General features: G+C 43.9%; 1 protein-coding gene across 5 annotated transcripts in view; it reads right to left on the bottom strand.

Annotated features, from left to right (window-relative positions):
- The window catches only part of TLN2 (talin 2), a 439,937-nt gene that overhangs the window by 80,920 nt on the left and 343,409 nt on the right, over positions 1–15,608 (bottom strand). For all 5 annotated transcript variants that reach the window (XM_040492868.1, XM_040492871.1, XM_040492869.1 and 2 more), the window contains 4 exons: positions 15,308–15,469; positions 9,106–9,246; positions 8,466–8,647; positions 7,009–7,141 (listed from right to left, as the gene is read on the bottom strand). In XM_040492868.1, the coding sequence (XP_040348802.1) occupies positions 7,009–7,141; positions 8,466–8,647; positions 9,106–9,246; positions 15,308–15,469 (618 nt within the window). The remainder of the gene's footprint in view (positions 1–7,008; positions 7,142–8,465; positions 8,648–9,105; positions 9,247–15,307; positions 15,470–15,608) is intronic.

The following is a 15,608-nucleotide window of genomic DNA, read 5'->3' as shown; positions in this document are numbered from 1 at the left end:
ATGATGAGGCCACATGACGGAGATGGGGAATTCCAAGCTGGTCACTGGAAGCCAGTGGCAGGAAAGGTCAGATTTGTAGGATTCTTCCTAGGAGCTTCACTTGGTAAGACTCAGCATTAATATATCAGGACACTGGACATCTTAGGTCAGCACATGCCGGCAGGGAATAGGGTACTTCCCGGCAAAGTGACGATGTCCTGCTTGTTGGAAATGAAAGTCTGGCCCAGGCAGCTTCCCCTCTGAACAATGCTGCATACTGCCTGGGGCCTTTGAGCAGGGGTTACTCAATGAGAAGAGCAGTGTAGTATGCTAAAGTGAAAAGAAAATCCTGGAGGGAAAAATGGAAAAACAGGGGCAGACATGCAAAGAAACCTTCAAACTTCCAAGGGTCTTACGTAGCTCGTTATCATCTTTCTGCTCATAATGTGATTATAGTCAAGAATGCAAGAACATTCCAGCAATGTTATCTTATTACAGATGGCTTCTTAAAATAAACATGATATAAGTATGGAGCACATGTAGTTCAAAGGGAGGGATTTTCTTCCTAGGGAGGAAGTGAAGACAGAGGACAAGCTTTGGGACGGGTGGTGAAAGGCAGGGGGAGGGTGGGGGTTCCAAGGTGCTGGTCATCTTTGATACTTGATCTCGGTGCTAAGGGCTATACTCAGTTGGTGATAATTCATTAAGCCACACACTTATGATGTGCACACTTTTCTGTATGCATATCCCCCCTTTAAGTAACAGGTTGACAGTAATTCTAACATTCTGCACAGGATAAGAATATTTCTTCTTTCTCTTCTTGGCATTGAGGGAGGAGGGTAAAGCTGAAGTACAATCGACAGCTCTAGTAAAAAAAAAAAAAAATGAGCAAGACCAACTCTGGGCCCACTACTTAGAGACAGCAGGCAAAGTTCATTGTTGATGAATTTGGTGGCAGTGAGGGACACATCAGTAAACAGGCCATCCGTATTTTATTAAGCACCTCCTGAGTGTTGGCAGTTTTGACACAGAGAGAAGGAAGTATAAATCAAGGGTCTTGAGCAGGTTACTGGGAAAAAAAAAATCACAGAAGCCAAGTAGGAAAATACTATTCTCAACTTTGGAAAAATTGGCAAAAGCAGGCCAAAAGGCTCTATGAACACCAGAGAAGGGAAGGAAAAATAAGATAAAAACCGAGAGGGAGGCAAATCATAAGAGACTCTTAAATACAGAGACAAACAGGATTGCTGTAGGGGAGGCAGGTGGGGGGTGGGTTAAATGGGTGATGAGCATTAAGAAGGACACTTGTTGGGATGAGCACTGGGTGCCCTAGGTAAGACATCAATCACTGGGTTCTGATTTTTTTTTTAATATGAAATTTACTGTCAAGTTGGTTTCCATACAACACCCAGTGCTCATCCCAACAGGTGTCCTCCTCAATTCTCATCACCCACTTTCCGCACCCTCCCACCCCCATCAACCCTCAGTTTATTCTCAGTTTTTAAGAGTCTCTTATGGTTTGGCTCCCTCCCTCTCTAACTTTTTTTTTTCCTTCCCCTCCCCCATGATCTTCTGTTAAGTTTCTCAGGATCCACCTAAGAATGAAAACATATGGTATCTGTCTTTCTCTGTACGACTTATTTCACTTAGCCTAACACTCTCCATTTCCATCCACATTGCTACAAAAGGCCATATTTCATCCCTTCTCATTGCCATTCCATTGTGTATATAAACCACAATTTCTTAAAAAAAATTTTTTTTTCAACGTTTTTATTTATTTTTGGGACAGAGAGAGACAGAGCATGAACGGGGGAGGGGCAGAGAGAGAGGGAGACACAGAATCGGAAACAGGCTCCAGGCTCCGAGCCATCAGCCCAGAGCCTGACGCGGGGCTCGAACTCCCGGACCGCGAGATCGTGACCTGGCTGAAGCCGGACGCTTAACCGACTGCGCCACCCAGGCGCCCCATAAACCACAATTTCTTTACCCATTCATCAGTTAATATATCATCAGTTGATGGACATTTAGGCTCTTTCCATAATTTGGCTGTTGTTGAAAGCGCTACTATAAACATTGGGGGTACAAGTGCCCCTGTGCATCAGCACTCCTGTATCCCTTGGGTAAATTCCTAGCAGTGCTATTGCTGGGTCATAGGGTAGATCTATTTTTAATTTTTTGAGAAACCTCCACACTGTTTTCCAGAGCAGCTGCACCAGTTTGCATTGCCACCAACAGTGCAAGAGGGTTCCCGTTTCTCCAAATCCTCGTCAGCATCTATAGTCTCCTGATTTGTTCATCTTGGCCACTCTGACCGGAGTGAGGTGGTATCTGAGTGTGGTTTTGATTTGTATTTCCCTGATGAGGAGCGACGTTGTGCATCTTTTCATGTGCCTGTTGGCCATCTGGATGTCTTCTTTAGAGAAGTGTCTATTTATGTTTTCTGCCTATTTCTTCACTGGATTATTTGTTTTTCGGGTGTGGAGTTTGGTGAGTTCTTTATAGATTTTGGATAATAGCCCTTTGTCTGATATGTCATTTGCAAATATCTTTTCCCTATCCGTTGGTTGCCCTTTAGTTTTGGTGATTGTTTCTTTGCAGTGCAGAAGCTTTTTATCTTCATGAGGTCCCAATAGTTCACTTCTGCTTTTAATTCCCTTGCCTTTGGAGATGTGTCAAGTAAGAAATTGCTGCGGCTGAGGTCAGAGAGGTTTTTTCCTGCTTTCTCATCTAGGGTTTTGATGGTTTCCTGTCTCACATTCAGGTCCTTCATCCATTTTGAGTTTATTTTTGTGAACGGTATAAGAAAGTGGTCTAGTTTCATTCTTCTGCATGTTGATAATCCAGTTCTCCCAGCACCATTTGTTAAAGAGACTGTCTTCTTTCCATTGGATATCCTTTCCTGCTTTGTCAAAGATTAGTTGGCCATACTTTTGTGGGTCCAATTCTGGAGTCTCTATTCTATTCCATTAGTCTGTGTGTCTGTCTTTGTGCCAATACCATGCTGTCTTGATGATTACAGCTTTGTAGTAGAGGCTAAAGTCTGGGATTGTGATGCCTCCTGCTTTGGTCTTCTTCTTCAATATTACTTTGGTTATTTGGGCCTTTCGTGGCTCCATACAAATTTTAGGATTGCTTGTTCTAGCTTCGAGAAGAATGCTGGTGCAATTTTGATTGGGATTGCATTGAATGTGTAGACAGCTTTGGGTAGTATTGACATTTTAACAATATTTATTCTTCCAATCCATGAGCACGGAATGTTTTTCCATTTCTTTGTATCTTCTTCAATTTCCTTCATAAGCTTTCTATAGTTTTCAGCATACAGATCTTTTACATCTTTGGTTAGGTTTATTCCTAGGTATTTTATGATTCTTGGTCCAATTGTGAATGGGATCAGTTTCTTTGTCTTTCTGTTGCTTCATTATTAGTGTATAAGAATGCAACTGATTTCTATACATTGATTTTGTATCTTGAAACTTTGCTGAATTCATGTATCAGGTCTAGCAGACTTTTGGTAGAGTCTATCGGATTTTCCATGTATAATATCATGCCATCTGCAAAAAGTGAAAGCTTGACTTCATCTTTGCCAATTTTGATGCTTTCATTTCCTTTTGTTGTCTGATTGCTGATGCCAGCACTTCCAACACTATGTTAAACAACAGCGGTGAGAGTGGCCATCCCTGTCGTGTTCCTGATCTCAGGGGGAAAGCTCTCAGTTTTTACCTGTTGAGGATGATGCTAGCTGTGGGCTTTTCATAAGTGGCTTTTATGATGTTTAAGTATGTTCCTTCTATCCCCACTTTTTTGAGGGTTTTTATTAAGAAAGGGTGCTGGATTTTGTCAAATGCTTTTTCTGCACTGACAGGATCATATGGCTCTTTTCTTTTATTAATGTGATGTATCACACTGATTGATTTGCGAATGTTGAACCAGCCCTGCAGCCCAGGAATGAATCCCACTTGACCATGGTGAATAATTCTTTTTATATGCTGTCGAATTTGATTTGCTAGTATCTTGTTGAGAATTTTTGCATCCATATTCATCAGGGATATTGGCCTATAGTTCTCTTTTTTTGCCAGGTCTCTGTCTGGCTTAGGAATCAAAGTAATGTTGGCTTCATAGAATGAGTCTGGAAGTTTTCCTTCCCTTTCTATTTTTTGGAACACCTTGAGAAGGATAGGTATTATCTCTGCTTTCAACGTCTGGTAGAACTCCCCTGGGAAGCCATCTGGTCCTGGACTCTTATTTGCTGGGGGTTTTTGATAACTGATTCAGTTTCTTTGCTTGTTATGAATCTGTTCAAGTTTTCTATTTCTTCCTGTTTGAGTTTGGGAGTGTGTGGGTGTTTAGGAATTTGTCCATTTCTTCCAGGTTGTCCAGTTTGTTGGCATATAAGTTTTAATAGTATTCCCTGATAATTGCTTGTATTTCTGAGGGATTGGTTCTAATAATTCCATTTTCATTCATGATTTTATCTATTTGGGTCATCTCCCTTTTCTTTTTGAGAAGCCTGGTGAAAGGTTTATCAATTTTGTTTATTTTTTCAAAAAACCAACTCTTGGTTTCATTGATATGCTCTACTGTTTTTTTAGATTCTATAGTGTTTATTTCTGCTCTGATCTTTATTATCTCTCTTCTTCTGCTGGGTTTGGGGTGTCTTTGCCATCCTGCTTCTATTTCCTTTAGGTGTGCTGTTAGATTTTGTATTTGGGATTTTTCTTGTTTCTTGAGATAGGCCTGGATTGGAATGTATTTTCCTCTCAGGACTGCCTTTGCTGCATCCAAAGAGTTTGGATTGTTGTATTTTCATTTTCATTTGTTTCCATATATTTTTAAATTTCTTCTCTAATTGCCTGGTTGACCCATTCATTCTATAGTAGGGTGTTCTTTAACCTCCATGCTTTTGAAGATTTTATAGACTTTTTCCTGTGGTTGATTTCAAGCTTTATAGCATTGTGGTCCAAAAGTATGCATGGTATGATCTCAATTTTTGTATACTTATGAAGGGCTGTTTTGTGACCCAGTATGTGATCTATCTTGGAGAATGTTCCATGTGCACCCGAGAAGAAAGTACCTTCTGTTGCTTTGGGATGCAGAGCTCTAAATATATCTGTCAAGTCCATCTGAACCAATGTATCATTCAGGGCCCTTGTTTCTTTATTGATCCTGTGTCTAGATGATCTATCCATTGTTGTAAGTAGGGTATTAAAGTCCCCTGCAATTACCACATTCTTATCAATAGGCTTGTTTATGTTTGTGATTGTTTTATATATTTGGGGGCTCCCGTATTTGGCACATAGACATTTATAATTGTTAGCTCTTCCTGATGGAGAGACCCTATAATTATGATATAATGCCCTTCTTCATCTCTTGTAACAGCCTTTAATTTAAAGTTTAGTTTGATAGAAGTATGGCTACTCCAGCTTTCTTTTGACTTTCAGTAGCATGATAGATGGTTCTCCATTCCCTCACTTTCAATCTCAAGGTGTCCTCTGGTCTAAAATGAGTCTCTTGTAGACAGCAAATACATGGGTCTTGTTTTTTTAATCCATTCTGATACCCTATGTCTTTTGGTTGGAGCATTTAGTCCTTTTACATTCAGTGTTATTATAGAAAGATAGGCGTTTAGAGTCACTGTGATGTCTGTAGGTTTCATGCTCACAGTGAGGTCTCTGGTACTTTGTGGTCCTTGCAACATTTCACTCACAGAATTCCCCCTTAGGATCTCTTGTAGGGCTGGTTTAGTGTGATGAATTCCTTCAGTTTTTGTTTGTTTGGGAAAGCCTTCATCTCTCCTTCTATTCTGAATGACAGACTTGCTGGATAAAGGATTCTTGCCTGCATATTTTTTTTTGTTCATCACATTGAAGATTTCCTTCCATTTCTTTCTGGCCTTCCAAGTTACAGGAGGCAGGTCTGCTACTATTCTTATGTGTCTACCTTTGTAAGTTAGAGCCTGTTTATCCCTAGCTGCATTCAGAATTTTCTCTTAATCCTTGTATTTTGCCAGTTTCACGATGATGTGTAGTGCAGAAGATCGATTCAAGTTATGTCTGAAGGGAGTTCTCTGTGCCTCTTGGATTTCAATGCCTTTTTCCTTCCCCAAATCAGGGAAGTTCTCAGCTATGATTTGTTCAAGTACACCTTCAGCCCCTTTCTCTCTCTCTTCTTCTTCTGGAATTCCTATGATACAGATATTGTTCTATTTGATTGCATCACTTAGTTCTCTAATTCTCCCCTCATACTCCTTTTTTATGTCTCTTTTTCTCAGCTTCCTCTTTTTCCATCATTTTATCTTCTAATTCACCTATTCTCTCCTCTGCCTCTTCAATCCGTGCTATGGCCACCTTCATTTTATTTTGCCCCTCATTTATAGCATTTTTTAGCTCCTCATGACTATTTCTTAGTCCCTTGATCTCTGTAGCAATAGATTCTCTGCTGTCCTCTATGCTTTTTTCAAGCCCAGCGATCAATCACCGGGTTCTATTCCCGAAGCCAAGACTACACTATATGTTAACTAACTTGAATTTAAATTAAAAAAAAAAAATTGCAGGCATAAAGGAAATAATAGAAACGAGCACAAAAGCTATACACACACAAAAAAGGCAGAAGGATCCCAACAATGGGATAATGGGTAACTGAGGGCAGAATCCTTGATCTCTAAAAGGACCACATGTGTAGAGTTTAATGCTAAATATGCCTGGTAGTTAAGAAGTACATTGATAACACAGGACAGGGAAACATCCAAATTTACCTACTTTGGCCTGCTCTACTGATGCGTTAAACCGAATATTGTCACCTCACCTTACTGATATACTCTTATCCGACATTAATCATTTTCCCCCAAATTTCAGCCCTATTTGTAATTTCCACTCCAGCAGTACATGTGTTCCTTCACCAAACCATCCAAAAACTTCCTAGGTTCGTTCCAGGGGAAGGTGCTTCAGTGATGAAATGCCAGCATCAAAAATGCGTTTGGTCCCACTCCCCATCCCCAGAGGCCTCGGATCCAGCCACAGAGCCCCGGCCTACCTCCACGGAGATGTCATCCCTTGTGGCCAAGCTCTGGCTGACAGCTGCCAGCGAGGCCTGCTCAATGTCGCGGATGCACCGGTTGATGCCATCGATGGAGTAGTCACACTCTCTCTGTCCAGGGGCCTTGTCCCTGGAAGAGACAGGGCAAGTCCAATAGTTCCTTGGGGTTCAAGTCGCACAACTTGCAGCAACACTGCTGGGGCAGGAGCCCTGTCTACCTTCTACCACATTTGATTGCTTTATTTAAGGAGCGAATCCTCAGGGCATCTGGGTGGCTCAGTCAGTTAAGCGTTGACTTTGGCTCAGGTCATGATCTCTCGGTATGTGAGTTCAAGCTCCACGTCGGGCTCTGTGCTGACAGCTAGGAGCCTGGAGCCTGCCTCAGAGTCTCTGTCTTCCTCTCTCTACCCCTCCCCTACTCAAGCCCTGTCTGTCTCTCAAAAATAAACACTAAAAAATTTTTTAAAAAAAGGAGTGAATCCTTGACTCTTGCTTGGGAAGGCCTCTCTGCATAGCCCATGCATTTCTTAATTTAACACCTGTGCTAACTCTGTTTCTAGTGAGAAGGATAGGATGCTGTTCTTCATTTCAGGCTGGTGACAGACAACTGCTAATCCAACAATTTGGACTTCACTGGCTTACGTGAATATTTATAAATTAATACTATAAATAATATTATAAATAAAAACCTTTGTATTATAAAAAGGTCAGTGTGATTTCCACTGTAAACATACTATACTCCCTATGTTGTATACTATTTACAAAATCCTGTGGTAGGAGTTCAAATATTTAGTGGATTGTACTTTGTGAGGCATTAAGAGAACCATGGTGCTGAATTTCAAAAGCAATCGAAAAACAAAGTATAACCAAAGGAAAAGGATGCATTCCATGCTATGGGGTATGTGGCCAACTTAGAGATGTTATATTGACTCTGGGGATTTTTCAGGTTCATTCTATTGCCAAGGAGTTCAGAGATGTCCAGAGTTACTGTGGGACCTGGAATATTCTTTTTGCCTCTTTAGCCAAATAAGGTAACCTCAAATCCTGCTAAATACATAGTGGTGTTCTCTGCCTAAGCTCCTAGGTATAGACAATGTAGTACAATGGCTAGCCCTGGGACTAGAACCATCAGGCCTGGGGGTGACTGTGAAAATACTCCCTAAGTCCTTTCTGCCTGAATTCTCTCATCAGTAAAATGTGGACAATGGCAGTGTTTACCTTTCAAGGTTATGATGATGAAATACGGTAATACAGGTAAAATGTTCAGATCTGACATACAATAAGTGTTTAAGTTAGCTATTGTGCCCAGTGCTACCACTGGTCCCAAAGAGATACACGAAAAGATGATGATAATGATCAGGTACATTGCTATGAAACCCAAGTCCCATTGGATTTATCTACTTTCTGCCCTGTTCAGATGCAGGCCCCTAGCAATTTCTAGAGTAGAAACCAACCTGATAGATGTGATGAGACTCTTGATAGAGTCAGACACGGTGTGGGAATGTCCGGCTAGCACAGACCAGGTAGGCGGGTCTTTGGGGTTGATGGCCAGTGAGCGTGCAGTGCGAATGAGGTATGATGAGCTCTCCAGCATGGTCTTGGCTGAGACCAGGATCGGTTCCTGTGCCTGGGAGCCCTGAGAGCAAACAGCAGAAGGGTCAGAGGGCAGGGTGCACAGATTAAGTGAACAAGTTGGGTCCTGGAAGTTCCCTTCTTTCCCAAGTCACTACCTGGGTTCTTCAGAAAGTGACACAGAGGTTAGGAAACCATGAAGACTAGTTCACACAGAGCCTGAATGGTGTGGACTTGGGTCCATGTTTGCCCTTAAATATCACTTTTGAGGGTGGCACATACCAAGAAAGAATCAGCCCTAAACTGAGGCACAGAGATTTTTCTCAATACATAAAATTAAGGCATTACCACTTAAGATGTGCATACCTTGAGTTTCATGAACTCTGGGCATGTATCATCATTGACAACAACAACAATGTCCTACAAGACAGGGCTTTTGGAGCTCTTAACTGTTCATGCTCATTGAGTGCCACATAAACTAGCCACAGACTGAAATATTACCTTTGCTGCTAAGATCCCTACCTCGGAGCTGATCTGGGCGGGAATGCTGACAAACTCAGGGTTGGATGCGAAAGCTGTCAGGTTCTCCACAGCTTCGATCAAGGGTGCGGTGGCAATGCGACACTTATTGCGGTTGTCTTCAGAGAAATCCCCATCCAGGGCCTGATGGGAGAAAACACAGAGACATTAGCCCATTGAAATGCACAAACCGCTTGTGGCCACTGTAATCATCTCCTGTTGGAAGAACGTGGTTTAATGGGAATACTGAAAATGTTAGGGGAACTCCTAAATAAGTAATTGGAGAGATCACGCCATCAAGCAGAGGGACTCAATTAGCAATTATAAGAAATAAAGTTTAGTATGTAGCTCAGAAGGCACCTGACCTCAAAGTCCATCAATTTCCCACTCATATGACCTTCAAGCTGAACCATTTTCTTCCCCACTTTTCAGACTATAACCCTTGGGCTCTTTCCCTCCATTTTCACTCTACGTCTATTCCCTCCCAAGTTATAAAAACACTTTACATTGTATAGCACTTTCAACTTTTCCTAACTTTTACCTGAATATCCCTGAGAGAATGATGGAGGTAGGGGTTCTATATCCGCCATTTTGAAATGAGCAAAACGGAATCCAATGAGAAGGAACGGACCAGAACTACCTCCAACAACATCGGCAAATCTCACTAAGGTATATTTGCAGAGGCTAGCTGCAAAAATGTACTTACTGTATGATTCCACTTGTGCAAGCACAAAAGAGGTTAAACTAATGTAAGGTGTTAGCAATCAAGTGACCCTTCACAGCAGATGAGACTGAGGAGCACAAAGAGGGTTTCTGTAGGCTGGCCACGTTCTATGTCTTGATCTGGCTATAGCTCCCTACGTGTATTCAACTTAAGTTCACTGAACTCTGTACCTATGATATGTGTTTTCTTTCTATCCATCTTATGCTTCAAGAGCTTTTTTAAAAAAATAGTAGCAGGTAACACAGTGGCAGTGACTCATCAGTCACACTGCTGATTAATGGCCCAGGTGAGAAGAATTCAGGAACGTAGTTTGTGATCCGTGACAGGCTGCCTGACAAAGGGTTAACACTTGGATTTGAGGTTCTCCAAACCCAGACCCTACCTCCTGAAGAACAAGACTGTTAGAAAGCCTGTGATCCAGTGAGAGTATCCCTTCTTCTAGGCAAAGGGTTACTTTTGAAAAGGCAGTTATACTTGTAGAAGAAGGTAAATTTCTCCATTAGATGGCCAATTAAACTTGTAATTCAACTGTGATGAGCCATATATAAAAGCCAATTTGGACAATTAGTGCACAAAAAAAACAGAGGCATCAGCATTATGAAACAAACCAGATCTGAGATGAGAGTGTTTCTATTTTTCAGGAAGGCAAGAGTAGACAGGCACGTACGCGATAAAGGCTATTTCTGAATAACAGCTACATTCCAATCAAGCCCTGGCTGCTGGGGACAATAATTACGCATCCACCATGCTAACATTTTCAGAGGAATTCCCGTGAGCCCTGCTAATTTACCATCATTACTAATACCACGCATGCCTTGCCTCTGCTCATCCATAGGCAATGACCCCTATTCTAACCTCACCAATTCTGCCAATCTTCCAGACCCAAGAGCCACCCTATGTGCTTGCTCACATCTCCGGCTCACATATATGGCCTCTGCTCTAACTGCCACTCGTGTGCTCAGTCAATGTGGACTTAGCACCGGTGACCTGCATGGTGTCTTGTTACTCTCGTCTTGTTATACTATCAACACCATTGACGCCTTGAGTCAGGCCCCGCCAGCCTTCAGAGCAATCTGAGGATACGCTGGGAGGCAGGGCGGGTATTACACAGCAGGAGCCGGGCAGGAGTGGCCCCAGCACAGGCAAGCAGAGTAACAGGCAGATGGCAGAAGCGGTCTTCGGTGCCAAAGAACTCAAATCCCAGCCACACCAGTGGCCAATGCCACCGCCTCTGGCTGGGATGATGTGGCTTCTAGCTCAATGGAAGATGCCAAGCCTCCCCTCAGTGATGCTCATGCGTCCTGTTCTTACCTCCCCACACTTTTCCCCACCCCTTTTCCACCTCCCACAATCGTCTCAGCCTATTAGGAAGGCAGACATCTGATCAAGCCAGCAACCTTTCTTTACTTGAACTTGTTATTCAAAATGCAAAGATGATTAGCCGAGGTAAATCCCAAGAAGCAGTTTTCTAATTGTGCAGTTTCATAAACTGTACCAAGAGGTGAAGAAAGGACATATATTTTTTGAGCCTGGGCACTAAAATCACACATCACGCAGCCCACTGCTATTCATGGGACAGGACCTTGAATAATGTGGAACGGTGGGCCAAGCTACGTCAACCACTTTTTTTTTCATTTTCGAAAAGGAAAAGCTAGGGGCATCTCAGTGGCTCAGTTGGTTGAGCGTCTGACTGCAGCTCAGGTCATGATCTCGTGGTTCATGCGTTGGAGCCCCACACTGGGCTCACAGCTGTCAGCGCTGAGCAGGCTTCTTCAGATGCTCTGTCCTCCTCACTCTCCCTCTGCCCCTCCCCCACTCGGACTCTCTCAAAATAAATAAAACATTAAAAAAAAAAAGGAAAAGCTATTTCCGCTGGAGGTAGCACTTAGCGTCAGAGAGGATGGTTTACACAGATATTATGTCATTTCTGAATGCCTCTTCCACTCTGGGGATGGCTGAGCCACGCAAGTAACCTGAATATGCAAATCTGCTCACTGGTGAAATTTTAAGCAGACGTGACAGTTTTCGTGTAGACATTCCATGTCACAGAATGTCTAGTACCCCAATCACAACAATGAAGGGGGTGAAGTCACCGAGCCAAATGCCTAGGCCCCATTGGGACAAGGACATTCTTGACCCCTGGGCCAGCTCCTCTGAATGTTCTCTTAGCAAAATCTCACAGGAGTCTGGGAGACCTAATTTCTGCACGTGTACCGGAATCAAACATTCACGGACTTGAGGGGGTTGGGAGGGACCTTAAGACCTTAAATATTTGGGACCTTAATCACAAATCCCTAACGTTCTAGATGATAAAACCAACACCCAGAGACTGGCACGCTATCCAGGCTCAGGCCTCAAACGACAGCCTGTGACCCCTGCCTCCCTTCTCTCCTGACCTTGGACAAAGGCAATAAGGAGGAAGAGAAACCTGCGAAGTTTTTCCCTTTTTCTTCCGAAAACAAAACGAAACGAAACACAACGCAACCTACTTTACCAATCCAAACATAAAGATGAGCAACAACATCAACATCGATTAATGAGAGCTTGACCGGGCATCTTTGGCACATTCTGGAAATGCTTCATCGCAAAACCTGATCTTCAACTCCGCTGTCAGACTCAAGGCCACGCTTTCACTTCTCAGAAGAGTAAAAGCTGTCGTACAACTTCTGCCTGGCACCGAAACCTGAGCGACTGCACATTTGAAACAGCATTCCATTCCACATCTGTGATTTAAGACTAGGTAATGAGCTGAATGAAGAAAGAAAAGCAGCTGACCTCTGTGGGGTGACCAGTGGAAAGAAAGCGACCGTGGGGAGGGGGTCTGTGTGCTTCTCACGTGTCTGGCATTTAGAGCAACCTGCCAGGGAGGAGGGTGCGGATAATTTATTCTTGCTGAGCCAAGCTTTGGGATTTTAAAGAACGCCCTTGGTAGCAGTTTAAGATTCCCGGGGGCACACATTCTTGGGGTGCTGACAACCCACCACAAAGGTCTGTTCCCTGGTCTTCAGTGTCTGTCTGGCTGGGTCCCCCTCCTTTCTTTGTGCCTATAGAGGTGCAGCAACTGGGATTTCGGGTTGGCCACATTGTCATGGTGAGAAGAAAAAGAGAAGCACTAGGAGGCCTAAAACAGAGCAAAATGCAGCTACCAGGGCAGCTGTCTTAAACTTTTAGGGAATTAAATTTTCTTTTTTTTTTTTTTTTTTTTGCTGTCTGACAGGATTCTTAACCCTTCCTTAAAATAGGAAATCCACATTCCGTATATAGTGTGGTGCGCTGCAGTGAAATGACCATGACCATTTTCCTCTGAGTAAATTAAAACCAAGGCTCATTGTCCCTGGCCAATCCTGCCCCGTCCCCCCAGGGGGAATTGCAAAACCAAGCACATTTCAGCCAGTTGAGGGGCATTAGGTTCATTTCTGTTCCTTGTGCACTGCTACTGGATCCCAGGGAGGTCACAGAGGCGAGGCCTTCGTCTTCCCCACCTAACGATCCCGCCGTACCCTCCTCTGATGTTCCTGCACAGGCCTATCTTTCAGGCCATCACAAGAGCTCATTTGCCGCCGGGAATTGCAAAGAGGGTTGGACACCGTGAGGGGAATCTGAAAAGAACAGGAGATCTTAGCAGAGATGCTTTATACAGAGGTAGGTCAGGACTTAATACCAGGAGGAGACAGAAAAGAAAGGTTCCCAGGAATTTCTATAGAACAGTTTCCTTCCTTTTTTCCCTCCCGTGGTCCGTCTAAATATAGTCTGTTTTCTAATGATCAGAAAATGGCCAAGCTCAACTGAAGTCAGTTAATCATACAGCAACCACTGATGATGTCACTCCCTTCAACTCTATTGCTGTCTTTCATCCTGCCACCCCCAATTTGCACATAAGGAGTGTAAACACACCAAGGTGTTTCTTCCCAGGTTAGGCTGGATTTGAACAGGATGCTGGGGCGAGAGCAGGATCGAGAGCGGAAAGAGCAGGGGCTCCGGGCCTGGGCTGCAATTCTCATCTGCCACTTACTGGCTGGGTCACCTTGGGTAAGTCACTTAACCTGCTAGCTCCTAGTGTCCTGATTGTAAAATGGGGGTGACAAGCACAGGGGATTTGCATGAATTGACGAGTAATACACACAAAACACTTGAAACAGGCTTTGTACAAAGCAAGCAGCTAAAAATGTAAGCTTTCTTAGTTTCTATGAACTATGATGGTAATTAAGGTAAGCTGCCGCCCGGATCCCAGGGGCACCTGGTCATGGCTTTAATTTGTTTCCAACCTATCTCATTATTGTCTTCAAATAGGCAGGCTTTCCTTTGACGCAGGCTCTTTGTTTAGACAGCTAAGAAACTGCTGACAGGGCTAAGTGCCCCCCTGCTCTCCCCCGCCAGCTTGCTGTGTGTTCTCCCCTTTGCTTCTGGCTGGCTCAGCTTGTGGATGGACTTCTCCACGTTATTAAAGTGGCTCTGCGTAGTGCTAGGAAAATGAGGGGTGTGGTACCCTATCCTCTGGAGAGGACAGGGGAAAGTCCCATTACTCCCAGGCTTGCCCAACAACAGGTGGGCAGGTGACCCTCCCTCAATGAATGTGACAATCTTTAAGTAAATATTAAGCCTCCAGTGGCTTCCCCAACCTCCTATGGGGGTTGCTCACCTTCCACAACAGCCACCTTTGGAGGTTTGGACGTAGGGGGCGAGGTCCTGGGCTCTTTGCCTGTGGTCTGCTGTTCAGCTGTGGTTCTTTTCCCCACAAGGTCAGCTACCAGCTGCAGCTTGGTCCCCGCTCGGGGCAGATAGGATTTGTGACTTTATCACCCACCTATAAATACTATAGGCCAGCCGCTGCAATTCCTTCCTCACAAGGGCCCCTGCCCCTCCCCCAGCCAGTCCATGGCCTTTAACACAAAGATGAACTTGATAGAAACATGGGGCGTTCTATTTTAAAAATCAAGTACTCCATTTCAAGCATTTAAACAACTTTAAACAGAATAGGGATCAAAGGATAGATTAAACTGAATTTTTAAAGTGACTTCCCACAATCTCCCATTCCCTTCTCCCCTCCACCTTCTCTCTAGGTCCCGATAGATGTACCAAAAATGGCAGACCCTGTACCAGAAATTCCCTGCAGCAAATGAGCTCAAAACCACCCTACATTAGCTTACTGTTTGAGTAAACCCAAGGTATTTGCTACTCAAGCATAGTGCCAACAAATGCCTCACGGCCAACCTCTTCCCGATTTCTGCCCCTAAGCTTCCCGTGTACAGAATTTGGAGACGCCCTCCCCCATTATCCAAGAAGGTTAGCTGAGACCAAGGCTGTTGGTTTTTCATGATAAGTATCTCCATTAGTAAAGGACTCCTCCTTAGTGATTTGAATCAGGAGTGAAGCTTCACTAGACACAAGCCTTAGGGGACAAAGAGCTTAAATCCTGCAAAGATCTTTTCCGTCGGCAACAGGTGACACAGGGGTCATGAAGGTCTCAGCTCCGAAACCTACCTTGATGGTCTTCACCAGGTTGGCAGTGCTGTTGGCGACTTCCTTGGCTGACTGGACAAAGTGCCTCTTGGCCACTGGGTTGGCTGTCTTGGATGAGGCGATACGACAGGCGTTGCACAGGGCCGAGGTGTGCTTGGCGACAATTGTGGCCGCAGACAGAACCTGCAAAGTGTGGAGCTGGGTTGGGGCATCCCATGCTCAGTGCCAAGGAGTCCACCCTGGTCTGGAGCCCTGGATTCCTCTTCAGCTCCCATATCTGTGTAACTCCAACATGTGCGTCTAGCTCCACCGCCCCCAAGTC

This window comes from Herpailurus yagouaroundi, unplaced genomic scaffold (assembly GCF_014898765.1).
Source record: "Herpailurus yagouaroundi ecotype Mexico unplaced genomic scaffold, PumYag 184, whole genome shotgun sequence".
Lineage (NCBI taxonomy): Eukaryota > Metazoa > Chordata > Mammalia > Carnivora > Felidae > Herpailurus > Herpailurus yagouaroundi.
Note: the sequence above shows the minus strand (reverse complement) of the source record. Positions and strands in the feature narration are given on the sequence as shown.